At 46.8% G+C, this 27,353-nt stretch overlaps 1 protein-coding gene across 2 annotated transcripts in view; it reads right to left on the reverse strand.

Annotated features, from left to right (window-relative positions):
* Positions 1-3,463: 3,463 nt before the first annotated feature.
* LOC129863570 (telomerase-binding protein EST1A-like) overlaps positions 3,464-27,353 on the reverse strand; it is a 37,018-nt gene continuing 13,128 nt past the window's right edge. For both annotated transcript variants that reach the window (XM_055935636.1, XM_055935635.1), the window contains exons 3-19: positions 27,038-27,230; positions 26,504-26,614; positions 26,203-26,309; positions 21,009-21,087; positions 20,560-20,670; positions 20,156-20,371; positions 16,274-16,335; positions 15,879-16,024; positions 15,165-15,278; positions 13,344-13,512; positions 12,449-12,671; positions 12,120-12,299; positions 11,728-11,877; positions 8,871-9,015; positions 8,354-8,607; positions 7,932-8,013; positions 3,464-7,713 (exon numbers count right to left, since the gene is read on the reverse strand). In XM_055935636.1, coding sequence (XP_055791611.1) covers positions 7,583-7,713; positions 7,932-8,013; positions 8,354-8,607; positions 8,871-9,015; positions 11,728-11,877; positions 12,120-12,299; positions 12,449-12,671; positions 13,344-13,512; positions 15,165-15,278; positions 15,879-16,024; positions 16,274-16,335; positions 20,156-20,371; positions 20,560-20,670; positions 21,009-21,087; positions 26,203-26,309; positions 26,504-26,614; positions 27,038-27,230 — 2,473 coding nt within the window. In that variant the 3' untranslated portion in view covers positions 3,464-7,582. The remainder of the gene's footprint in view (positions 7,714-7,931; positions 8,014-8,353; positions 8,608-8,870; positions 9,016-11,727; positions 11,878-12,119; positions 12,300-12,448; positions 12,672-13,343; positions 13,513-15,164; positions 15,279-15,878; positions 16,025-16,273; positions 16,336-20,155; positions 20,372-20,559; positions 20,671-21,008; positions 21,088-26,202; positions 26,310-26,503; positions 26,615-27,037; positions 27,231-27,353) is intronic.

Genomic DNA, 27,353 nt, shown 5'->3' on the forward strand with positions numbered 1-27,353 from the left:
GCCAACCTTTACTGAAACATATATCACTCATTGGCCTATCCCTCTGTTCTGGCACAAATCTACTATTCAGAAGGACCCTCTCAGTCACTCACCCTCCTCTACCTTCTTCACTGCCTCAGCATACAACACAACCTGCCTCTGACCCTGGCCACCTCAACCTGCCTCTGACCCTGGCCACCTCAACCTGCCTCTCTGACCCTGGCCACCTCAACCTGCCTCTCTGACCCTGGACACCTCAACCTGCCTCTCTGACCCTGGCCACCTCAACCTGCCTCTCTGACCCTGGCCACCTCAACCTGCCTCTCTGACCCTGGCCACCTCAATCTGCCTCTATGACCCTGGCCACCTCAACCTGCCTCTCTGACCCTGGCCACCTCAACCTGCCTCTCTGACCCTGGCCACCTCAACCTGCCTCTCTGACCCTGGACACCTCAACCTGCCTCTATGACCCTGGCCACCTCAACCTGCCTCTCTGACCCTGGCCACCTCAACCTGCCTCTCTGACCCTGGCCACCTCAACCTGCCTCTCTGACCCTGGCCACCTCAACCTGCCTCTCTGACCCTGGCCACCTCAACCTGCCTCTCTGACCCTGGACACCTCAACCTGCCTCTCTGACCCTGGACACCTCAACCTGCCTCTCTGAACCTGGCCACCTCAACCTGCCTCTCTGACCCTGGCCACCTCAACCTGCCTCTCTGACCCTGGACACCTCAACCTGCCTCTCTGACCCTGGCCACCTCAACCTGCCTCTCTGACCCTGGCCACCTCAACCTGCCTCTCTGACCCTAGCCACCTCAACCTGCCTCTCTGACCCTGGCCACCTCAACCTGCCTCTCTCACACTGGACACCTCAACCTGCCTCTCTGACCCTGGACACCTCAACCTGCCTCTCTGACCCTGGACACCTCAACCTGCCTCTCTGACCCTGGACACCTCAACCTGCCTCTCTCACACTGGACACCTCAACCTGCCTCTCTGACCCTGGCCACCTCAACCTGCCTCTCTGACCCTGGACACCTCAACCTGCCTCTCTCACACTGGCCACCTCAACCTGCCTCTCTGACCCTGGCCACCTCAACCTGCCTCTCTGACCCTGGCCACCTCAACCTGCCTCTCTGACCCTGGCCACCTCAACCTGCCTCTCTGACCCTGGACACCTCAACCTGCCTCTCTGACACTGGCCACCTCAACCTGCCTCTCTCACACTGGACACCTCAACCTGCCTCTCTGACCCTGGCCACCTCAACCTGCCTCTCTGACCCTGGACACCTCAACCTGCCTCTCTGACCCTGGACACCTCAACCTGCCTCTCTGACCCTGGACACCTCAACCTGCCTCTCTCACACTGGCCACCTCAACCTGCCTCTCTGACCCTGGACACCTCAACCTGCCTCTCTGACCCTGGACACCTCAACCTGCCTCTCTGACCCTGGCCACCTCAACCTGCCTCTCTGACCCTGGCCACCTCACCCTGCCTCTCTCACACTGGACACCTCAACCTGCCTCTCTGACCCTGGCCACCTCAACCTGCCTCTCTCACACTGGACACCTCCGATCCCCAACAACATGGGCACCCCTACAGTTGACAACTTTTCCCACCGAAACTCCACATTCCTCTGTCCCATGTCCTCCTGCACACTCCCACATCTTGGAATCTCCCTCCTACACACTGCTGCGACATGTCCATAAACGTGACACCTATAACACTGCAGAGGATTCGGTACATAACCTCTAACAACATAACTCATGTCTTAACATTACTTTGTCAGGTAAAGACTAAATCAAATCTCAAAAGAACAGACTGCGTCACTTCTGTTTCACCACGCGCTCCACCAGGTCTGTTTCACCACGCGCTCCACCAGGTCTGTTTCACCACGCGCTCCACCAGGTCTGTTTCACCACACGCTCCACCAGGTCTGTTTCACCACGCGCTCCACCAGGTCTGTTTCACCACGCGCTCCACCAGGTCTGTTTCACCACGCGCTCCACCAGGTCTGTTTCACCACGCGCTCCACCAGGTCTGTTTCACCACGCGCTCCACCAGGTCTGCGTCGCACCAAACGGCGAGCGTCACAAACACCAGGAATCTTCAACACCACCACTTCCACACTTAACACTATCCCAGAAATCACTCCCTTCAATGGTGCCCTGTACCTAAGCGTAGAGCAAGATACATGTCTTTCCCCAAGTTGCGTCGCACAGAGCACCTACCTGCACCCTCTGATATGAAGAAACACAAACAAAACATCACAAGTCCCCTTCAGGTTACCTTCACTGACTGACTCAACCGCACCCACCATCTTTTCCATCCAAACTGAAACCACCCATGCATCAGCCAAAAGGCCTGGATCCACCCTCTTCAAAGATCTCACTCCCACTGGACCAAACTTATCTCCATCATACCCATCGATACAAGGCTTGGGATCCTCACCACACCTTCCCCCCTCTTCCATTTCACCTCCAGAACTACAACTGACGTCCAGCTCACTCTGTTTGAACTTGACACCAATCCTTCTCGACATACCCTTCAAGAGATTTCACCCTATCCTCTGCCTCCCTCAGTCTTTTCACCCTCCTCTGTCGTTCCCTCCAATCCTCCTCCGTTAACCAATTACCCGACTCCTGACTTTTCCAAATCAAAATCTCTTGCCTCCTCGAGGGACATGCTACGACCTGTATTGGACCTACCCAAAAGCACACTGTCTGGGCTTCCTCTCCCGAACCGCCATCATGAGTCCCATGCCCCTTGTCAATTTACTTCAGTTGTCACCAGATCATTTCCAAGACATTAACCCAGCCTATTTCTACATTTTCTCTTCTTAAAATGTGATTTTAAATCTAACACTAACCACACTGCTAACCTTATGCTCAAACCTAACCTTAATTTAAGACCAAAAAGAAAACATTATAATCATGAATTTTTACAATTTAGCCAATTTGGACTGTGGCTGTAGAATGTAGTGGAAGCCATTTTCTTTCCATATTCACTTCCGGGTGTGGACGAAACAGTGACATGTTGAGGACCCAAAGAAATCCAACCAGAGGCGGGGGTAATACATTGCTAGCCAATGTACTCGTTAGATGATGTCATTCTAAGGCGAGGAGTTGCCAGACACAACATACCACTAATGGTGTCAAACTCATTCCACTGAGAGCTGAGTGTCTGCGGGTTCTTAGTGTCTCGTTTCAATTAAGACCTAGACAACCAGGTGAGGAGAGTTCCTTACTGAGACCTAGACAACCAGGTGAGGAGAGTTCCTTACTGAGACCTAGACAACCAGGTGAGGAGAGTTCCTTACTGAGACCTAGACAACCAGGTGAGGAGAGTTCCTTACTAATCAGTGACCTTAATTCATCAATCAAGTACAAGGGAGGAGTGAAAACCCTCTGTGGAAGGAGTTTGACATGTGATGTAAACCCATCATACACCATACACACATAAATAAACAAACAGACAACTGATTTGAATCAAAACAAATCATTTATTCAAACAACTCATGGAAAAGAATGAAAAAGCCTTGTGATGGGATAGTCCATGCAGGCCTGAGGTCGGCTCCAGCATATAGACAGAACAGTGACAGTCCAGGGAATCTCTCCTTCCTCCTGAAGTGCGCTCTCGATCACCAATCCCTCCCACAAAAAGGGAACAAGTGCACACTTTGGGAGAAAGGAGAGATCATTGGGACTCACTTAAAGATTCCTAAACAAGTGGGATCAACAAGTTAACTAGCTATGGTTTTGGCAAATACACAACACACAAAGGTAAAGATCAAATGACTGAGAGTATCAACTCATTTATACCAAATCTATCTATAGTTGTTCATAGACTTGAGCTTACAAGACTGATGTTTAATGCTTTGTGAAATTACTCAACTGTGTGTGTTACTGTCATAGATAATAAACCAACTAACTTGTGCCGTCTGGTGGACAGATTAGAACTGGTAACACGTTTAACGTCAGCATGCATATTAAACCATTAGAGCATGCTGATTAAACATATTACGTCAGGTATGTCATTCACTGATGTCATCTTTGTTTATATTGTGTGGGACGTTTTATGGTTGTGAAAAGACTTCCGTCTCTCTGACGCAGTGCATAATATTGTGTACTCTGACACACGCACGTTTATGGTAAACACACACGTATCATACCAGCTTGTTAACGCGTGCACACTGTACAGTCGTGGACAAAAGTTTTGAGAATGACACAAATATAAATGTTCAGAAAGTCTGCTGCCTCAGTTTGTATGACGGCAATTTGCATATACTCCAGAATGTTATGAAGAGTGATCAGATGAATTGCAATTAATTGCAAAGTCCCTCTTTGCCATGCAAATGAACTGAATCCCCCAAAAACATTTCCACTGTATTTCAGCCCTGCCACAAAAGGAGCAGCTGACATCATGTCAGTGATTCTCTTGTTAACACAGGTGTGAGTGTTGACGAGGACAAGGCTGGAGATCACTCTGTCATGCTGATTGAGTTCGAATAACAGACTGGAAGCATCAAAAGGAGGGTGGTGCTTGGAATCATTGTTCTTCCTCTGTCAACCATGGTTACCTGCAAGGAAACACGTTCCGTCATCATCGCTTTGCACAAAACGGCTTCACAGGCAAGGATATTGCTGCAAGTAAGATTGCACCTAAATCAACCATTTATCAGATCCTCAAGAACTTCAAGGAGAGCGATTAAATTGTTGTGAAGAAGGCCTCAGTGCGCCCAAGAAAGTCCAGCAAGCGCCAGGACTGTCTCCTAAAGTTGATTCAGCTGCAGGATCGTGGCGCCACCAGTACAGAGCTTGCTCAGGAATGGCAGCAGGCAGGTGTGAGTGCATCTACACGCACAGTGAGGCGAAGACTTTTGGAGGATGGCCTGGTGTCAAGAAGGGCAGCAAAGAAGCCACTTCTCTCCAGGAAAAACATCAGGGACAGACTGATATTCTGCAAAAGGTACAGGGATTGGACTGCTGAGGACTGGGGTAAAGTAATTTTCTCGGATGAATCCCCTTTCCGATTGTTTGGGGCATCCGGAAACAGCTTGTCCCGGGGGAGACAAGGTGAGCGCTACCATCAGTCCTGTGTCATGCCAACAGTAAAGCATCCTGAGACCATTCATGTGTGGGGTTGCTTCTCAGCCAAGGGAGTGGGCTCACTCACAATTTTGCCTAAGAACACAGCCATGAATAAAGAATTGTACAAACACATCCTCTGAGAGCAACTTCTCCCAACCATCCAGGAACAGTTTGATGACGAACAATGCCTTTTCCAGCATGATGGAGCACCTTGCCATAAGGCAAAAGTGATAACTAAGTGGCTTGAGGAACAAAACATCGATATTTTGGGTCCATGGCCAGGAAACTCCCCAGACCTTAATCCCATTGAGAACTTGCGGTCAATCCTCAAGAGGCGGGTGGACAAACAAAAACCCACAAATTCTGACAAACTTCAAGCATTGATTATGCAAGAATGGGCTGCCATCAGTCAGGATGTGGCCCAGAAGTTAATTGACAGCATGCCAGGGCGGATTGCAGATCTCTTGAAAAAGAAGGGTCAACACTGCAAATATTGACTCTTTGCATCAACTTCATGTAATTGTCAATAAAAGCCTTTGACACTTATGAAATGCTTGTAATTATACTTCAGTATTACATAGTAACATCTGTCAAAAATATCTAAAGACACTGAAGCAGCAAACTTTGTGTAAATAAAGTTATTTGTGTCATTCTCAAAACTTTTGGCCACAACTGTAGTGCTACAAAAGCTAATTCCATTGTTAATTGTATGATCAGTGTAGGGCACCCTATTGGCACACTGTTCCTTATAGGCCTAGTGCACAACTTTTGACCAGGGCCCACAGGGTACCATTTTGGACGCAGCCCGGGTCTTAGCCACTCATAAAGAAACAGATCAGCACAAAGTTCTGCACTTAGAATGAACATAGATACATAATTTATAGAAGCTGAACGAGTTACCCATAGATGGTGATAAAAACAAAGGAAAACAAACACACAAAATATACAATGACCTAAAAGCTAACGTTCAATCTTATTATAATATTTAAACTGTTAAAAACAACAAACTAAAAGGGTAGGTGAGTGAGAACGTCTGCGGACAGAAAAGCTCTTCTGTAGAGCATAAACATCACACTCCCAATGGATACACCAGCCAACTCAGAAACAACACACTCCCACCACCGCACAATGCTAAAACATAACAAAACATTTTTCCTTTGTCTTTTTGTCTTTAAATCTGTTCCTTTACAGAAGCCTTGGGAATGACTCTCAATCAACACAAGCTGCTGGGCAACTGGGATAAAAATCACTTCATGGTTTTACAGGAACTGAAACGGACCACTTCCGGGTCATCAGAGGCTGAGAGTGTGGCTCGGGGTCACGGGGACCTGGAGGTGGGTGTGTAGATGAAGGTACCCGCCTCTCCACTATACTACAACCTGGCTGGTACCCCGATACTACAACCTGGCTGGTACCCCGATACTACAACCTGGCTGGTACCCCGATACTACAACCTGGCTGGTACCCCGATACTACAACCTGGCTGGTACCCCGATACTACAACCTGGCTGGTACCCCGATACTACAACCTGGCTGGTACCCCGATACTACAACCTGGCTGGTACCCCGATACTACAACCTGGCTGGTACCCCGATACTACAACCTGGCTGGTACCCCGATACTACAACCTGGCTGGTACCCCGATACTACAACCTGGCTGGTACCCCGATACTACAACCAGACTCCCATGCCCCTCCCCCGAGTGGTGCAGCGGTCTAAGGCATCTCATTTCAGTGTGTGAGGCATCACTACAGACCCTGGTTTGATTCCAGGCTGTATCACAACCGGCCCAGCGTCGTCAGAGTTTGGCCCGGGGTAGGCCCTCATTGTAAATAAGAATTTGTTCTTAACTGACTTGCCTAGTTAAATAAAGGTTAAATAAATAAAATACAAAGCCTCTCTCTCTGTGCTGCACTGGGGTTCCAGACAGCTGTCAGTCAAACAGTCACACAGACACATACTATAAAACTTCTCAGTCAGGTTTGGGCCTTGGTCCTCGAGCCCTAACCTCCCTGTCCCTCTCCATTCCATGTCTCTCTTCCTCTCTGTCGTTTCCACTGAGGTAAGTACTGCCACTGGCCTTGTGAACCCACTGCAGCCCACTGCAGAAGTTACGCACGACGCATGGCTGGACCGAAGAAACCAGAAATGAACACAAATACCTTCTGTCTTCTACCTCTCTTCATGGGCCAGCCTTCCTGCATCTCTTAAAAACTCTCCCTGCTCCTCTCCTCCCTCCCGCTCCCTGAGCTCAGCGGTAAACACACACACCTCATCACAACGAGAGGGTAAAAAGCTCTCAGCCTATTCAACTCATTCCACACACAAAAAAAAGCTTTTTAGTGTCCATATTTCATTTTTCCACAAAAAAAGCTTTCTCCATCAGTCTTCCCTTCTGCATTAGCTTACAGGCTCCTCCTCCACTCCGATGGTATGGGAGGTGGCCAGCGGTTCTCAGCAGTTGATTGGTTGATTGGGTGCTCTGGGCATAGTCTAAGGTGTGACCCGGTTCAGCCCACTTTGGCCCAGGTGAGGAAGGCGGGGATGTCTCTGACCGGCACATTCCTGGTCAGGGCTTTGACCCGCAGGTTACGGTCATCTGTCAGAAGAACCACCTCCCGACGCAACCGCACCGGACCGTCTGGTAGAGAGGGGGGAGAGAGAGGTTGGAAGGGAGGAAGAGGGCAAATAGGTAGGGGAGAGAGAGTGGAGGGGAGCAGAGGTTGGGAGGGGGGGAGAGAGGGGAGCAGAGGATGGGAGGGGGGAGAGAGGGGTTGGGGAAGGAGAGGATAGAGGGAAAGAGGGGGGTTAATATAAAAGTACAGAGATATCAGGCATAATGTGTGTGTGAGTGTCTACCTCTCTGTGCAGGCATGAAGTCCTTAGCCTTGTCTTTGCAGTAGTGGAGACAGCAGGACAAGATGACATCATCATTGTTCCCCTGGAGAGAGAGAAAGGAAGGGGGGAGGGAGGGAGGGGGGAGAGACTGGTAAATCTAAAGATGATTTTCAACGACAGCCCAAAATTGGATGAAAATGCATTGATATGCAGTCAGACTGCTCCCAACTAATTCACACACTACAGATGGTAAAACATTGCACTGTAAACAGAGGATCTGGGTGTTTATACACACACACACACACACACACACACACACACACACACACACACACACACACACACACACACACACACACACACACACACACACACACACACACACACACACACACACACACACACACACACACACACACACACACACACACACACACACACACCTGTTGTCCGGAGGTGTCTTCACTGCGGAAGGCGATAGACTCCAGTTGACTTCCTCTGCTGGTCAGCGCTCTGAGACAGGGCTCTCTGGCCTCGAACCCTCGCTCCAGAAACGCCACGGCAACCTTGGCCTTCTCCTGGACCGCCCGTGCATGAGTCGCACCAGGGTTACCACGGGAACCACCGCCGCCACGACCACCGCCGGAGCCTCCGCAGCTCTCCTGACCCTTCGCCAGACCATCCAACTCTGTTATCACTGGAGAAGGGAGAGAGAGATGGGGGGAGAGAGAAAGAGAGACAGTGGGAAGAGATTAAGGGGGAGAGAGAGTGAGCGAGTGACGGGGAGGGAGCGAGAGTGAGCGAGTGACGGGGAGAGGGAGAGAGAGGTGGAAGGGGGATAGAAAAGGAGGGGGAGAGGTGTCTTGAGGCCGGTGAGGTAGTTGATGAAGTGAGTGTGAGTGAGTGAGTGAGTGTGTGTGTGAATGTGTGTGTGAATGTGTGTGAATGTGTGCTAGTTACCTATGAGGGGCACCACCAGTATGTAAGTCCCAGACTGCAGCAGTGTCTTGAGGCCGGTCAGGTGGTCGATGAAGCCATTGGTGTCTGGAACCAGGAAAAGAGGACGTACCTCTAACTTCAACTGACCACCCGTCTGTAACACCGCCTGCACGGAGGGAGACACAGCCGCATGTTAACACACCTTACATGGTATAAACACAAATATACACACACATGTTAACGCACATACACACAGACGTTAACACACAGGTTAATACGCTCAAGAATTCAGGACATACAGTGGCGTCCGAAATGATTGACACCCTAAAAAAGATGATCTATAATAACAGTAGAAAGTCAACGCTGAGCTGCACAGAACCAGCTAAAAGTTGACACAACTACTCCAGGGTTTTTATTCATTTATTTTTATACTATTTTCAACATTGTAAAAATAAAGAAAAATCTTTGAATGTGTAGGCGTGCCCAAACTTTTGACTGGTACTGTATAGTACGCACCAAACAAAATGGGGAAATTATATTATTTTATACCAATACAATGGCTCAGAGAAAGAGATGTTGTTTATGAAGTCCTCAAAAAAAGGTAGGGGTCAAAATTGACACACCTAAAGATTCTTGTGAAAAGTTTAGTATTTGGTCCCATATTCCGAGCATGCAATGAGTATGTTTACATGCACAGGAATAAAGTAATATTAACACTCTGCTTATCTTAAATCAGGTCATTTTTCAGCTGTGGAAATATAATTGCAAAAGAGTTTTCTAATGATCAATTAGCCTTTTAAAATGATAAACTTGGATTAGCTAACACAACGTGTCATTGGAACACAGGAGTGATGGTTGCTGATAATGGGACTCTTGACGCCTATGTAGATATTCCATAAAAAATCAGACGTTTCCAGCTACAATAGTCATTTACAACATTAACAATGTCTACACTGTATTTCTGATCAATTTGATGTTATTTTAAAGGACAAAAAATGTGCTTTTCTTTCAAAAACAAGGACATTTCTAAGTGACCCCAAACTTTTGAACAGTAGTGTACAGTCGTGGCCAAACGTTTTGAGAATGACACAATATAAATTTTTACTAAGTCTGCTGCCTCAGGGTCTTTAGATATTTGTGTCAGATGTTACTATGGAATACTGAAGTATATATACAAGCATTTCATAAGTGTCAAAGGCTTTTATTGACAATTACATGAAGTTGAGTCAATACTTGCAATGTAGAGCCTTCTTTTTCAAGAGATCTGCAATCCGCCCTGGCATGCTGTCAATTAACTTCTGGGCCACATCCTGACTGATGGCAGCCCAGTCTTGCATAATCAATGCTTGGAATTTGTGAGTTTTTGGTTGTCCACCGCCTCTTGAGGATTGACCACAATTTCTCAATGGGATTAAGGTCTGGGGAGTTTCCTGGCCATGGACCCAAAATATCGATGTTTTGTTCCCCGAGCCACTTAGTTATCACTTTTGCCTTATGGCAAGGTGCTCCACCATGCTGGAAAAGGCATTGTTCATCACCAAACTGTTCCTGGATGGTTGGGAGAAGTTACTCTCAGAGGATGTGTTGGTACCGTTCTTTATTCATGGCTGTGTTCTTAGGCAAAATTGTGAGTGAGCCCACTCCCTTGGCTGAGAAGCAACCCCACATATGAATGGTCTCAGGATGCTTTACTGTTGGCATGACACAGGACTGATGGTAGCGCTCACCTTGTCTCCTCCGGGACAAGCTGTTTCCGGATGCCCCAAACAATCGGAAAGGGGATTCGTCAGAGAAAATGACTTTACCCCAGTCCTCAGCAGTCCAATCCCTGTACCTTTTGCAGAATATCAGTCTGTCCCTGATGTTTTTCCTGGAGAGAAGTGGCTTCTTTGCTGCCCTTCTTGACACCAGGCCATCCTCCAAAAGTCTTCGCCTCACTGTGCATGTAGATGCACTCACACCTGCCTGCTGCCATTCCTGAGTAAAGATCTGTACTGGTGGTCCCCCGATCCCGCAGCTGAATCAACTTTAGGAGGCGGTCCTGGCGCTTGCTGGACTTTCTTGGGCGCCCTGAAGCCTTCTTCAAAACAATTGATCCGCTCTCCTTGAAGTTCTTGATGATCCGATGAATGGTTGATTTAGGTGCAATCTTACTGGCAGCAATATCCTTGCCTGTGAAGCCCTTTTTGTGCAAAGCAATGATGACGGCACGTGTTTCCTTGCAGGTAATCATGGTTGGCAGAGGAAGAACAATGATTCCCGAGCACCACCCTCCTTTTGAAGCTTCCAGTCTGTTATTCGAACTCAATCAGCATGACAGAGTGATCTCCAGCCTTGTCCTCGTCAACACTCACACCTGTGTTAACAAGAGAATCACTGACATGATGTCAGCTGGGCCTTTTGTGGCAGGGCTGAGATGCAGTGGAAATGTTTTTTGGGGGATTCAGTTCATTTGTATGGCAAAGAGAGACTTTGCAATTAATTGCAATTCATCTGATCACTCTTCATAACATTCTGGAGTATATGCAAATTGCCATCATACAAGCTGAGGCAGCAGACTTTGTGAAAATGTATATTTGTGTCATCCTCAAAACTTTTGGCCACGACTTTATATAGTGTGTGTCTGTATATAGTGTGTGTGTGTCTATGTATGTGAGTGTGTGTCTGTGTGTGTGAGTGTGTATATAGTGTGTGTGTGTGCGTGTCTGTACATAGAGTGCGTGTGTCTGTGTGTGTGTCTGTGTCTGTGTGTCTGTGTGTGTGAGTGTGTATATAGTGTGTGTGTGTGCGTGTCTGTACATAGTGTGCGTGTGTCTGTGTGTGTGTCTGTGTCTGTGTGTCTGTGTGTGTGAGTGTGTATATAGTGTGTGTGTGTGACCTGTATCTTGTCCCTGCGTCGTTGCTGCTGAGCCAGTCTGTTAGTGAGGGCGCTGCGTCTGGCCCGGAGCTCTCTGATGTCATCTTCGCTGCCCCCGCCCTCATCCCCCTCGGAAACAGACGACTCCGCCTCCACGATGACGTCATCACTCTAAGATACAGCACCACAGGAGAGAGGGGAACAGAGGGACATTTTAGCAGACACACATCTGAAAACACCTACACACCGGATTCAGCTAACCAAGGCATTCATGACGGTGACTAGTTGAGACAGGTGTCTAACTCAGTGCTAGACTTAAAACAAATAATCAAGGAAATCATTGAGAGACAGAGAAACTTGGAGAAGAACCTGCGATAACATTTGATAAGTAAGAGAGAGAAACAAACAAACACCTCTCTCTCGGTCAGTGAGTCGTGTCGACTGTGGGCGTCGCCGGGGCTGCTGGGTTGGGGAGAGGTTGCCATGGAGACATACTTCCCTCCCTTGAAGGCCAGGAGAGGTTGTTCCTGTCCACACAGAGCCTCCAGGAAATACTTCAACACTGTTACCCTTTTACAGTCTGCTGCTATTACCTAGAGAGAAATAGGGAGAGAAAGGGAGAGAGTGAGAAAGGGAAAGAGTGAGGGGGAGAGAGGGAGAGAAAGAGCGAGGAAGAGAGAGAGAGCGAGCGAGCAAGAGAGAGAGAGCATGTATGCAATGTACATATGGTGTATAAACTCACGGTATCCCTGGTGAGGTCTATGTAGCAGGGTTCCTGTGGGGCGGCGAGCAGCGGGACGAAGCCGGCCAGTAGCCTGTCCTCCTCCAATAGCAACAGGCGGAGCTCCTCATCCCCCTCGCCTCCGTCCCCGTCTGCCTTGTACAGCGGCGCTTCCCCGTGGTCGACACGAGCCAACGCATTACACAGGTCGGCCAAGCTACACCACACACCGGAGCTACAGCCACTGGTAGAGAGACGAGAGACAATCAGTGTGGTACAGTAACACCTCCCCACAGGAAGAGAGAGGAGACAGTAGCACCTCCCCACAGGAAGAGAGAGGAGACAGTAGCACCTCCCCACAGGAAGAGAGAGGAGACAGTAGCACCTCCCCACAGGAAGAGAGAGGAGACAGTAACACCTCCCCACAGGAAGAGAGAGGAGACAGTAGCACCTCCCCACAGGAAGAGAGAGGAGACAGTAACACCTCCCCACAGGAAGAGAGAGGAGACAGTAACACCTCCCCACAGGAAGAGAGAGGAGACAGTAGCACCTCCCCACAGGAAGAGAGGAGACAGTAGCACCTCCCCACAGGAAGAGAGGAGACAGTAGCACCTCCCCACAGGAAGAGAGAGGAGACAGTAGCACCTCCCCACAGGAAGAGAGAGGAGACAGTAACACCTCCCCACAGGAAGAGAGAGGAGACAGTAGCACCTCCCCACAGGAAGAGAGAGGAGACAGTAGCACCTCCCCAGAGGAAGAGAGAGGAGACAGTAGCACCTCCCCACAGGAAGAGAGAGGAGACAGTAGCACCTCCCCACAGGAAGAGAGAGGAGACAGTAGCACCTCACAGGAAGAGAGAGGAGACAGTAGCACCTCCCCACAGGGAGATCGTCGTGTGTTTGGATTGTATACTCACTCTATACTACAAGGCGGAGGATTCCATTGGTCGGGGTGTCCAAGCATCCAATCAGACCAGACTTTAACGCTGGGCAGCAGCTCCCTCAGGTCCAATGGGAAGGCAGAAACTCTCACCATCCCCTCCTCCCACTCATCCCCCTCTTCTCTCTCCTCCTCAGGGATGGGCTCTGAGAGAGGGAGTGAGGGAGAAAGGGATAGGGAGAGAGAGAAAAATAATCAATGTCTGCCTTCCTAGGGGGTAGAGTTCATAGGTCAGGCAAACCTCTCCATCAAGGTTACTACAAGATGTGTGGGTGGAGTTGGATTTTTGGTAACATGATATCCTCACCGGTCCCACTCACAATAGCACAGTAAAAAACATTTGTCATTACATTTTTTGAAAGCAAGGAAGAGTCGCCTTCCCTTGCTAGTAGTAGCTAGCTAGCTAGTAGTAGCTAGCAGCCTGGCTAAAAACATAGCAAGCTAGCTAGCCTTTTTAGCTTCCCACTTCTCCAATGCAACATAATCAGATTCATCATTGAAAAAAAATATGCCCTGGAAAATATTCTTATACTTGTCGGTGTAACCTGTTAGGTTGTGTTAGCGGGTTAGAGTGTTAGTGGGTTAGAGTGTTAGTGGGTTAGAGTGTTAGTGGGTTAGAGTGTTAGTGGGTTAGAGTGTTAGAGGGTTAGAGTGTTAGAGGGTTAGAGTGTTAGCGGGTTAGAGTGTTAGAGGGTTAGAGTGTTAGCGGGTTAGAGTGTTAGTGGGTTAGAGGGTTAGAGTGTTAGAGTGTTAGTGGGTTAGAGTGTTAGAGGGTTAGAGTGTTAGCGGGTTCGAGTGTTAGCGGGTTCGAGTGTTAGTGGGTTAGAGTGTTAGCGGGTTAGAGTGTTAGAGTGTTAGAGTGTTAGCGGGTTAGAGTGTTAGCGGGTTAGAGTGTTAGTGGGTTAGAGTGTTAGAGGGTTAGAGTGTTAGCGGGTTAGAGTGTTAGAGGGTTAGAGTGTTAGTGGGTTAGAGTGTTAGAGGGTTAGAGTGTTAGTGGGTTAGAGTGTTAGAGGGTTAGAGGGTTAGAGTGTTAGCGGGTTAGAGTGTTAGAGTGTTAGAGTGTTAGTGGGTTAGAGTGTTAGCGGGTTAGAGTGTTAGCGGGTTAGAGTGTTAGAGGGTTAGAGTGTTAGCGGGTTAGAGTGTTAGAGTGTTAGTGGGTTAGAGTGTTAGCGGGTTAGAGTGTTAGAGGGTTAGAGTGTTAGCGGGTTAGAGTGTTAGCGGGTTAGAGTGTTAGTGGGTTAGAGTGTTAGTGGGTTAGAGTGTTAGAGGGTTAGCGGGTTAGAGTGTTAGAGGGTTAGAGTGTTAGCGGGTTAGAGTGTTAGAGTGTTAGAGTGTTAGAGGGTTAGAGTGTTAGCGGGTTAGAGTGTTAGCGGGTTAGAGTGTTAGCGGGTTAGAGTGTTAGTGGGTTAGAGTGTTAGAGTGTTAGCGGGTTAGAGTGTTAGCGGGTTAGAGTGTTAGTGGGTTAGAGTGTTAGAGGGTTAGAGTGTTAGAGGGTTAGAGTGTTAGAGGGTTAGAGTGTTAGCGGGTTAGAGTGTTAGCGGGTTAGAGTGTTAGAGTGTTAGAGTGTTAGCGGGTTAGAGTGTTAGAGAGTTAGAGAGTTAGTGGGTTAGAGTGTTAGTGGGTTAGAGTGTTAGCGGGTTAGAGTGTTAGTGGGTTAGAGTGTTAGCGGGTTAGAGTGTTAGAGGGTTAGAGTGTTAGTGGGTTAGAGTGCTCTTCCCTCTCATTTGAACTGTGTCAGTCAGACAGTCTTTTTACAACCATACAATATATACAAATATCCCATCTGTGAATGACATACCTGCAGGTGTGTCTCTCAGTAGCTCTGTGCAGCGCTGGACCAGCAGAGAGAACATGGCCAGACCCAGAGCTGTAGTCTGCTCCTGTAAAACAGACCTCACCTCACCATCTCCTCCTAAAGGAAGGGAGACGGAAGGGGGAGGAGAGGGGAGAGGGGGGGAGGGAGACAGAGAGAGGAAGGGAGAGGAGAGGGAGGGAGAGAGAGAGAGAGGAAAGGAGAGGGAAGGGGGAGGAGAGGGAGGGAGAGAGAGAGGAAGGGAGAGGGAGGAAGGAAGGGAGAGAGGAAGGGAGAGAGGAAGGGGGAGAGGGAGGGGGAGAGGGAGGAAGGGAGGGGGAAGGGGGAGTAGAGGGAGGGAGAGAGAGAGGAAGGGGGAGGGAGGAAGGGGGATTAGAGAGAGGAAGGGGGAGAGAGAGAGGAAGGGGGAGGGAGGGAGGAAGGGGGAGGAGTGAGAGGAAGGGGGAGGGAGATGGGAGGGAGGGAGGGAGAAGGGGAGCGAGGGAGAAGGGGAGGAAGGAGGTAGAAGGAGAGAGGAAGGGGGAGGTAGGGAGAGAAGAAGGGAAGGAGGTAAGAGAGAGAGGAGAGAGGAAGGAGAGAGGAAGGAGGTAGAGGGAGAGAGAAAGAGATCATGGGCTTCAGTGTTTTTTGCACAATACTTTTGTACAAGGTCACTTTTCTCTGTGTGTGTGTGTGTGTGTGAGTGCGCGCATGTGTTACCTCTGCTCTGAGCGTTGTGTATCGTGAACATGTTGATGGTGATGATCTGTAACATGCGTGTGCTGCCCAGAGGGGAGGGGCTGTGTTGGATCAGCACTCTGAACTCCTGGAGAACACGACTGACCACCGCTGGGAACGACTCCATGCTGCCACACAGTGGACATGTTGCTCATTTAACACTCTTACCCAGAGATACTTACAGTCAGTGCTTTCAACTAAGGTAGGTAAGACAACCACATATCACAGTGATTGGAAGTAAAATCATTCTTCAAAAACAACAGCCTAATCAGTGAAATATGTGTGTTAGAGCATACACACAACCACACGGGCTTTAAAAAAAAAATGAAGTCTACATATTTAATTCACGACCACACACACACACCAAAATAACTCACCCCACTTTAGTGAAGAGTTTTCCATGAGCGTGGAGGAAGCTGAGTATAAACCTCTTATTGAGCTGCAGACAGACAGGAGCAACAGAGCACTGATGAGTCAGATAGTAGGTCTAGCATTGATTAGTCATGTCTGTCCTGTCGTCTTCTTCTTCTTTCATTGTTCTATGCTATTTAACTGCTAGGTGAAGGGGACTGGTTATAACACTGGTTATAACAGCTAGGTGAAGGGGACTGATTATAACACTGGTTATAACAGCTAGGTGAACGGACTGGTTATAACACTGGTTATAACAGCTAGGTGAACGGGACTGGTTATAACACTGGTTATAACAGCTAGGTGAACGGGACTGGTTATAACACTGGTTATAACAGCTAGGTGAACGGGACTGGTTATAACACTGGTTATAACAGCTAGGTGAACGGAACTGGTTATAACAGCTAGGTGAACGGGACTGGTTATAACACTGGTTATAACCGCTAGGTGAACGGGACTGGTTATAACACTGGTTATAACAGCTAGGTGAAGGTGATTGGTTATTACACTGGTTATAACAGCTAGGTAAAGGTGATTGGTTATAACACTGGTTATAACAGCTAGGTGAAGGTGACTGGTTATAACAGCTAGGTAGGTGAAAGAGACTGAGTAGAAAGGTGGGCACCAGAACCTGACTATAGGCCAACTTACATCAGAAAAACAACAAAGGTAATTGAAGAGATGAAAAGAAAAAGAGAGGAAGATTAAACTATGGTAAACAGTCTTCCAGACACAAAGACAGACATTTCTCATTAACTACTGTTTTAGTCATGGGGAAGTCTGTTAACTAACAGCTTTGACACATGGATATGCGTGTGTGTGTTAGTAATGGGCATTTTAAATTATTTCACTATTCAAATAATATATATATATTTTTTCCCCCAGATATCCCGGATAGTCGAACTACATGTAAAAAACACAACAACAAAAAACATTCGTAACGGTGTTTCAACTTGGGAAATGGCTTGCTACGCAGCCTGCGAAACATGGGAGAGAGGTGCTGCTCTGCTTGCTACGCAGCCTGCGAAACATGGGAGAGAGGTGCTGCTCTGCTTGCTACGCAGCCTGTGAAACGTGGGAGAGAGGTGCTGCTCTGCTTGCTACGCAGCCTGCGAAACGTGGGAGAGAGGTGCTGCTCTGCTTGCTACGCAGCCTGTGAAACATGGGAGAGAGGTGCTGCTCTGCTTGCTACGCAGCCTGTGAAACGTGGGAGAGAGGTGCTGCTCTGCTTGCTACGCAGCCTGTGAAACATGGGAGAGAGGTGCTGCTCTGCTTGCTACGCAGCCTTTGAAACATGGGAGAGAGGTGCTGCTCTGCTTGCTACGCAGCCTGTGAAACGTGGGAGAGAGGTGCTGCTCTGCTTGCTACGCAGCCTGCGAAACATGGGAGAGAGGTGCTGCCCTGCTTGCTACGCAGCCTGCGAAACGTGGGAGAGAGGTGCTGCTCTGCTTGCTACGCAGCCTGCGAAACGTGGGAGAGAGGTGCTGCTCTGCTTGCTACGCAGCCTGCGAAACGTGGGAGAGAGGTGCTGCTCTGCTTGCTACGCAGCAGTGCGGGGGTCGGTGTGTTTGAGACGGGAAGGAGAGAGAGTAGCCATACAGACTTGTGCTAGTTAGACAAACTTGTAGATGCCAGGTTTTTTTCAGGACAACAAAAGGGCTTAGGTGGGCGTGGGCACGGCAACGGTCAGCCTGTCGGCACGGCAACGGTCAGCCTGTCGGCACGGCAACGGTCAGCCTGTCGGCACGGCTGCATTGTTAATAAAATTGTACAGACATCCGGCCCGTATGGTGCATTATGCATCATATGAAACATTTTTGGACTATATCAACAATGGACTCATAAAACAAATACAAAAAGATCGTTTTAGGATGTAGTTTTCCTTTAGGTTTACACAAAGCATTTTTCCACGACTGAAATTTTTGAAAAATAAAAAAAATACATATACTGGTTTGACTTAGGCTGCCCGCCCAAGGGTTTCTATGGCAGAGGAATCCCTGGATGCCATAGTTTATCTATCATCCCATCTTGTAGTGCCTGTCTTGACTGCATCAAATCGATGTGAAGAAGCTAGCTAAGATAGCCAGCTATGTTAGTCAGCTAGCTAGCTACTAGGCTAATTGAGTCTATTTTGCTGTGCTTCCCATCCTTGTCTACAACAATTCCATTCAGATTAAACAGCCAACCTGATGGTCGCTCGTCGCAACCTACTCCTTCTCATTTAGCTAACTTAATTCCGTAATTTTTATTCAATTTTGCAACGATTAGAGATCTCCCACATTGCTTTCTACACATTGCAGCCTCGGACTGTAGTGCTACAAACGCGAAGAACCTTCCTAAGACTACATTATGTATTTTTATTGGGATCACGTCTTAAAAACGACATTAAAATTTGCATTGTTTTATTGAATTAAGAATTTTAAATGTCATGGTATATTCCTGTGTAGTAATATCACAGATCATTTAGACAAAGCCTTTTCATTGATAAAATAGGGTGGTTATTTTTTTTAGTCTTAAAAAAAATGAATACTCTCGCAAGTATTCTAATACTAATGTATTTGAATATTCAAATAACAGTGCCCATCCCTAGTGTCTGCGTATGTGTCTGTGTGTGTTTCTGCCTGCTTGTGTGTGTCTGGACATGTTTAACTACACTTTTCCCCACAAGAAAAGTAAACTAACAAAAATTGGGTTTAGGGTTAGGTTTTTTGGTTAAGGTTAGTGTACGGGTTAGGTTTAGGGGTTAGGGAAAATTGTATTTCGAATGGGACTAAATTGTGTGTCGCCAACAAGGTTAGTTGTACAAGACTGTGTGTGTGTGTGTTTGTGTGTCTGCCTGTGTGTGTGTGTGGATGTGTTTACAAGGGCGTATCTCCATGGAGACGGCGAGAGCGCCGCGGCCCACGACGCACTCTGTCTGTCCACTACGGAGGGTGAGTCACAGAGCCACCACTTCCTGGGAGAGAAAACATCTCTAGTGTGTGTATATGTGTGTTTATGTCTGTGTGCGTGTGTGTGTGTGTGTGTGTGTGTGTGTGTGTGTGTGTGTGTGTGTGTGTGTGTGTGTGTGTGTGTGTGAGAGAGAGAATATAGGTGTGTTTCTCTGACTGTGCCCTGTGGACAAGGGAACCTGAGGACCAGAGGTATTTAACAGAGTGACAGCATGTACAGTGCATTCAGAAAGTATTCAGACCACTTCCCTTTTCCCACATTTTGTAACATTACAGCCTTATTCTAAAATTGATTAAATTATTTCTTCCCCCTCATCAATCGACACACAATAAGCCATAATGACAAAGCAAAAACAGGTTTTAGATTTTTTTGCAAGGAGAGGAAGAGGGGAATATGAGCTGGAAAGAAAGAAAGACCGACACAGAGAGAGATGTATAATGGTGAATAGTTCCTGTTGTGTGTGTGTAAACAAGGTCATGTGTGCCTCCATTTCTGTGTGTGTCTATGTGGCTGTGTGTGTCTATGTAGCTGTCTATGTGGCTGTCTATGTGGCTGTCTATGTGGCTGTCTGTGTGGCTGTGTGTGTGTGTGTGTGTGTGTGTGTGTGTGTGTGTGTGTGTGTGTGTGTGTGTGTGTGTGTGTGTGTGTGTGTGTGTGTGTGTGTGTGTGTGTGTGTGTGTGTGTGTGTGTGTGTGTGTGTGTGGCTACCATGAAGTATACTTCTTCTGGCGCATGAGTGAAGATGTGCACACCCACAGATGGACACAAAGAGACACAGAGGAGTATTAACAACGTCCAATATAGAAGAACTGTAACAGAACCAGGAGGAGAAGCAGAAGAGAAGCCATAAAGAGTGAGTGTGCGTGGGTGCATACGTATGTGTGTATTATACTCACATCACTAGCGCTGAGGTTGCCGAGCTCTCCGTCCTGTTCAGAGTCTCTGCTGGACTCGCTGCCCCCGCGGTGCGATGAGAGAGCCACTGCCTGGACGACTGGGCGAAGCCAGATCTCTACTCTGGCCCCCTGCTCCCCCCGTCCTCTTCCTCCACCCTGGACCCCCGGGCCCCTGGAACCCCCTTCTGACTCCTGCCTCCGCCCCATCTGGTCCGCCTGGGGGGGGGGTCAAGGGGTCAGAGGTCATATATACAGAATACACAAGCAGGGGACAGAACCAGGAGAGAAAGGCTTGGATGTGTTTGGTCTATGAATAAATTAGCTGGTCGATGAAAGCAGTGTCGGTTGAGCTATAGGTGTATATGTGGCCAGTGTGTGTGTGTGTGTGTGTGTGCGTGTCTGACCTTGCGTTTGGCCTCTTCAAACAGGCTCATGAGGCTCTCCTTGGCAGTGAGGATGGGATTGGAGGCCGCCAGGCTACGCATGTAATAATACACTGCATCCAACTTCCTCTTCTAGAGAGAGAGAGAGAGCGAGAGAGAGAGAGAGAGAGAGAGCGAGAGAGAGAGAGAGGGGGAGAGAGAGAGAGAGCGAGAAACAGAGACAGAGACAGAGAGACAGACAGAGAGAGAGAGAAAGAGAGAGAGAGAGATGTGAGTGATCTTTCTTGTGTCTGTCGGTTTTCTCTCTCAAAATATTACTAACTATATACATTATTCACCATTTTCATGGAAATTATTTTTTTTTGGGGGGGGGCGGTCAGCAATACATACTTTACACAACATTACATCAACACAACACAGCAGATATTTGTCTCGTCTCATCTACTGTAGAAAATAACACATCCTCTCACCGTGTAGACAGCCAGCAGGGCAAGCTGGTTGTAGGGTCGTCCGTTCTTAGGAGCAATCTGCTGGGCCTTCAGGTACCAACTAGACAGGAGGAGGAAGAGGGGGGAAGAAGGGGGAGAAAGAAGAGAGAGAAGACAAGATGACTTTACACAAAAGAGAGATCACTCCTGTGTAGGGGTTGTAAAGCTGGCTTCGAGGCAAGCAACACTGAAGCATGCATGAGAGCACCAGCTGTTCCGGACAACTCTGTGATCACGCTCTCCGTAGCCGATGTGAGCAAGACCTTTAAACAGGTCATGAAGTGTTCGCATACCGCCCAACAGATCCACAGATGACGCAATCTCAATCCACACTGCCCTTTTCCACCTGGACAAAATAAACACCTATGTGAGAATGATGTTTATTGACTACAGCTCAGCGTTCAACACCATAGTGCCCTCAAAGCTCATCACGAAGCTAAGGACCCTGGGACTAAACACCTCCCTCTGCAACTGGATCCTGTACTTCCTGACGGGCCGCCCCCAAGTGGTAAGGGTAAGCAACAACACTTCTGCCACACTGATCCTCAACACCGTGGACCAACAAGGGTGCGTGCTTAGTCCCCTCCTGTACTCCCTGTTCACCCACGACTGCGTGGCCAAGAACAAGTCAAACGCCATCATTAAGTTTGCTGACGATACAACAGTGGTAGGCCTGATCATCGACAATGATGAGACAGCCTATAGGGAGGAGGTCAGAGACCTGGCAGTGTGGTGATAGGACAACAACCTCTCCCTCAATGTGAGAAAGACAAAGGAGCGGCTCGTGGACTACAGGAAAAGGAGGGATGAACAGGCCCCCATTAACGTCAACGTGGAGCGGGTCGAGAGTTTCAAGTTCCTTTGTGTCCACATCACCAACGAACTATCATGGTCCAAACACACCAAGACAGCAACACCTTTCCCACTCAGGATACGGAAAAGATTTGTCATGGCTCCCCAGATGCTCAAAAAGTTCTACAGCTGCACCATCGAGAGCATCCTCACTGCTTGCATCCCCGCCTGGTATGGCAACTGCTCGGCATCCGACCGTAAGGCACTACAGAGGGTAGTGCGTACGGCCCAGTACATCACTGGGGCCAAGCTTCCTGCCATCCAGGACCTATATACTAGGCGGTATCAGAGGAAGGCCCAAAAATTGGTCAACGACTATAGTCACCCAAGTCATAGACTGTTCTCTCTGCTACCGCACAACAAGCGGTACCGGAGGGCCAAGTCTAGGTTCAAAAGACAATTAATAAAACGGCCACCCGGACTATTTACATTGACCTCCCCCCTTTGTTTTTACACTGCTGCAACTCACTGTTTATTATCTATGCATAGTCACTTTAGCCATACCTAGATGTACAAATTACCTTGACTAACCTGTACCCCCGCACATTGACTCGGTACCGGTACCCCCTGTATATAGCCTCAGTATTGTTAAGTAATTTTGTGTTACTTTTTATTTAATTTTTTACTTTAGTTTATTTAGTAAATATTTTCTCTACTATTTCTTGAACTGCATTGTTGTTTAAGGGCTTGTAAGTAAGCATTTCACGGTTGTATTCGGCGCATGTGATTTGATAGCCACCGTTAATTTACTAAAGTTACTGGAATCCTGTAATTTTGGTAATTAACAGAAAATCTACGGCAATCTATTGCAACTTTGGTAATTTATACTTTAATAACTACCTTTTTTACATTCATATATATATGAATGTAAAAATATGTCAAATGTAAAAATATATATTGTCCAAAAGTTTTTAGTAGATAGACCATATGGTCCAAGAGAAAATAGCCAAAAAAAATAAATAGGAGATATTTAATTTTTACATTTTTTAAATTGTACCTTTATTTACAACTGCGACCTGGCCAAGATAAAGCAAAGCAGTGCGACAAAAACAACAACACAAAGCTCCACATGGGATAAACAAACGTACTCAATAACACAATAGAAGAATCTATATACAGTGTGTGCAAATGTAGAAGATTAGGGAGGTAAGGCAATAAATAGACCATAGAGGCGAAATAATTACAATTTAGCATTAACACTGGAGTGATAGATGTGCAGATGATGATGAGCAAGTAGAGATATTGGGGTGCAAAAGAGCAAAAAGATAAATAACAATATGGGGATGAGGTAGTTGGGTGGGCTATTTACAGATGAGCTGTGTACAGGTACAGTGATCGGTAAGCTGCTCTGACAGCTGATGCTGAAACCCTCAAATTAAACACCAATGGTATTCACTAAGTTTATGGTTTATACTTAGAATGTTTTACAGCGGTCATTCTAAGAAAACAATACTAAAGCAAACATTTACCAGTAGAAATAAAAACATTTAATTGATATTTTAATTTTCATAAGAGAATTCATATTTTCTCATATTTTAATTGCTAGAGACGAAACACAGTGGTTCGTTCAGTTGGTTTGATATTTATGGACGCGACCCAGTTGTTCGTTCAGTTGGTTTGATATTTATGGACGCGACCCAGTTGTTCGTTCAGTTGGTTTGATATTTATGGACACGACCCAGTTGTTCGTTCAGTTGATTTGATATTTATGGTCGGGACCCAGTGGTTCGTTCAGTTGGTTTGATATTTATGGACGCGACCCAGTTGTCCGTTCAGTTGGTTTGATATTTATGGACACGACCCAGTGGTTCGTTCAGTTGGTTTGATATTTATGGACGGGACCCAGTTGTTCGTTCGTTTGGTTTGATATTTATGGACGCGACCCAGTTGTTCGTTCGTTTGGTTTGATATTTATGGACGCGACCCAGTTGTTCGTTCGTTTGGTTTGATATTTATGGACGCGACCCAGTTGTTCGTTCAGTTGGTTTGATATTTATGGACGGGACCCAGTGGTTCGTTCAGTTGGTTTGATATTTATGGTCGGGACTCAGTGGTTCGTTCAGTTGGTTTGATATTTATGGACGGGACCCAGTGGTTCGTTCAGTTGGTTTGATATTTATGGACGCGACCCAGTGGTTCATTCAGTTGGTTTGATATTTATGGACGCGACCCAGTTGTTCGTTCTTTACGTTCCGTTTCTGCATTTGCTTTTGTTTAACCTGCATAGCGCCACTTGCGTCACGACTGCAACAGTAGGTACGAGATAAATCAATGTTCATTACTCACCACATTAAGTCATCAGATGCTCCATAAAAATATGTCACTGCAAAAACAAAGAAATGCTAGCTAGCTATGTTTTTCCTCGTTGGACCTGCGTTTACAATGATTCCAATTTCGGTTTGCATTGTCGACGCTGGCCCTTTCAGTGAATTGGCTAGCAAAGATGCGAACACCCCACATATACACACAGTTTTACGGGGCAGTTTTACGACCTTACAACCACGTCGTAAATACCACAGAGACTCTCCCTGACCATGCAATTGAGAGAGAGAGCTTCACAGTAAAACAAAGGGATTCTCCCGTCCAATTCTACTACATCGCAGAATTTGAGAATGGAAAAATAGTCCTATTTTGGAGAATGTGAAAACGGTCAGTGGAGAAGCCAGCTACGACCCGTCCGTTTTGTCTCATGTTCATGACCTCATACAGCCACATTACCCTAACTCTGTTTATACAGGTGCCTGAGCTATGAGGTTCGCATCTAATTCTTATATAAAATGAATGAGAAAGATGAAACTAAAGATGAAACTATTTACGAAATGATGTAATGTGATGTTAACTTTTAAAATTAGAAAATTGTCTTCCCTGTAAAGTTTAACTGCGTCAGTAGCCAAACTCAAGTGAATAGGCATTGGTTGGGAATTATGAACCAACCCCTTTTCTACATTTCTATAAGAACCCCATGACCCAATTCACATTGAACTAAGCAAACCCCAGCGTGAGCTGTGTTGGCAAATAGTTGGACATCCACTCTACATAACGAAAAGTCACTCAAGTTCCGAATACCGTGAGGATTTGTCTTCACGTTTTAAAAGGGCTAATTCTAATGTCAACCATACAGGCCAGGAAACATGGGAGCTTGAAATGGTATGAACTCTGAACTATTGATCACTCAAGAAGAAATGACTCGTAGATGACAGCCTATCAGACTGCAGCTGGAAAGGTAGCAAATCTAGTACGACAACACTGACCGACGTGGACCAATCGCAGAGATGAACCTCTCCGACCACGTGAACTTCTCACACGACGACCCGGAAGATTCCATAAAGGATGTGGGCGACATCGACTGGGCAAACCAGAGCCTCACATCACCAGCTTCAGGTAAATACAATGTATTGCTTTTCCCGAATGAGCGATCGTTAGTGGCATATGTCATTATGTGAGAATAGCTTCCCAGGTCCTATGAAGACCAATGTTCCTTAGTCTTCCTTCCAAAACCTCCTTCTCTTCTCTCTGAATTTACCATGTTATAACCCAACTGGTTTGTCTTGTTTAGTACACTAGAGACGGCATTTTACTGTATAATGTTATTATGTATTGTATATTCTGTAATTGTTTCATTAGTTAGTAAATAAATAATTGAGCCAATTGGTGTATGGATGATTTATAGTAAAGGGTGGGTTCGTGCAGATAACCAACCATTTACGAAATTCAGATGAGACTGACGAAGGTAATAATAATAATAATTAATTAATAGAAGACTAATTGATCAGATATTAAAATATCTGATGAGGTATATTCAAAAAATTATAACTTTGTAATCTGAATATTTTCCATGGTGCCCCGACTTCCTAGTTAATTACATTTACATGATTAGTTTAATCACGTAATAATAATTACAGTGAATTGTCTTCACCTTTAATGATACTAAAGACACGACAGTGTGGTTGTTGGTTTAGCTTTCTGTAACTGTGTAGCAAGTATAGGCGGCATGTGTAGGTCCACATTGCATCAAGGTGTTACGATTTGTTTTCCAACTCTCCCATTATCTGGTTTTAATGTACATTCTAGAATGCCCTTCTAGCCAATCAGAAATTAGCATTCAACAATGCTGTGGTATAAGCTACATTTACTAGTCAGGAAATAGTCTCCCTGAGAAAAATATATTTAGCAAAAGAGACCTGAAAACAAAAAGCACACCGTTTTCTCCATTGTGGAGAAACGAGCAGGAACACGAGCAGGAACACGAGCAGGAACACACATGAATGGACAGACAAATATGTGTTTTGTGGTAGCCAATAGCCACGGTTGACGTGCTACGTACCTGCGGGCCTTGCCGTAGTTAGCCGAGTCGCTGGCCTGCTCCCGGTAACGGGCGATGTCTCCCTGACAGATCAAACACCGCTGGGCACTGATCAGAGCATACCTCACCTGAACCAACACACATTAAACATGGTTAATTACTCTCTCACTCACTCACACACACACACACACACACACACACACACACACACACACACACACACACACACACACACACACACACACACACACACACACACACACACACACACACACACACACACACACACACACACACACACACACACACACACACACGTTACCGTTTTGCGTAGTGGTCGTGGTCTGATGGCCATGCCGTCCATGTAATCCTCCAGTTTAAACTGAAACACCATCTGAAGTTTCTGCAGCAGCGCATCAAAGAATACTGCCCCCTGGGAAACAAACAACAGCATGAGAGAAAAAGTTTAGTACCCTGAAGAAATGTAGTCTGCATACAGTCACCAACACTATTCGCATTACAGTGCTGTTCACACAATCAGTGCTCGTGTGTGTCTGTACATGGTGTTTGTCTGTCTGTATGGGTTTCAAGTTAAGTTTTATTAGTCGTATGTATGGTTTACATACATGATATACACCGTCCCACAAACTGCTTACTTGCAGGTTCCTTTTTGGATAATGCAACAACAATAATAAATAATGAAAGATAAGAATAGGAATAAAAAGTAAATTTCTCAGTAGAATAGAATAAACATTTCAGCGTAAACACAATAAAGGAAGGCACAATTTATAGTCCAATATTTACATGTGTTTTAGGTAACGGCTGATTGATGCCTGTGTGTGTACATGCTGTGTACCTCGTCCAGCAGTGTCAGCAGCATGGTGGTGATGCGCGGAGCTGAGTCTCCGCTGGGATCTTTGAGGAGCTGTCTGAAGCGCTCTATAACCTGGTAGAACACGTTCTTCCATAGAGCCTGGTCCAGGTTCTGGCTGTCACTGAACTCTATGTCTGTTAGGATCACACGCTCGTACAGGGTCAACAGGTCAGCTCTGGGGGGGGAGACAAGATAAAGAAAGGAGCATAGTCTGTTTTTAGACAGCAGGTTGCAGCTTTCACCATCCCCCCCCCCCCCCCCCCTCCTCCATTAGCAGGTTACTGAGCTGTCGCTTCCT

This window comes from Salvelinus fontinalis, chromosome 10 (genome assembly GCF_029448725.1).
Source record: "Salvelinus fontinalis isolate EN_2023a chromosome 10, ASM2944872v1, whole genome shotgun sequence".
Taxonomy (NCBI): Eukaryota; Metazoa; Chordata; class Actinopteri; order Salmoniformes; family Salmonidae; genus Salvelinus; species Salvelinus fontinalis.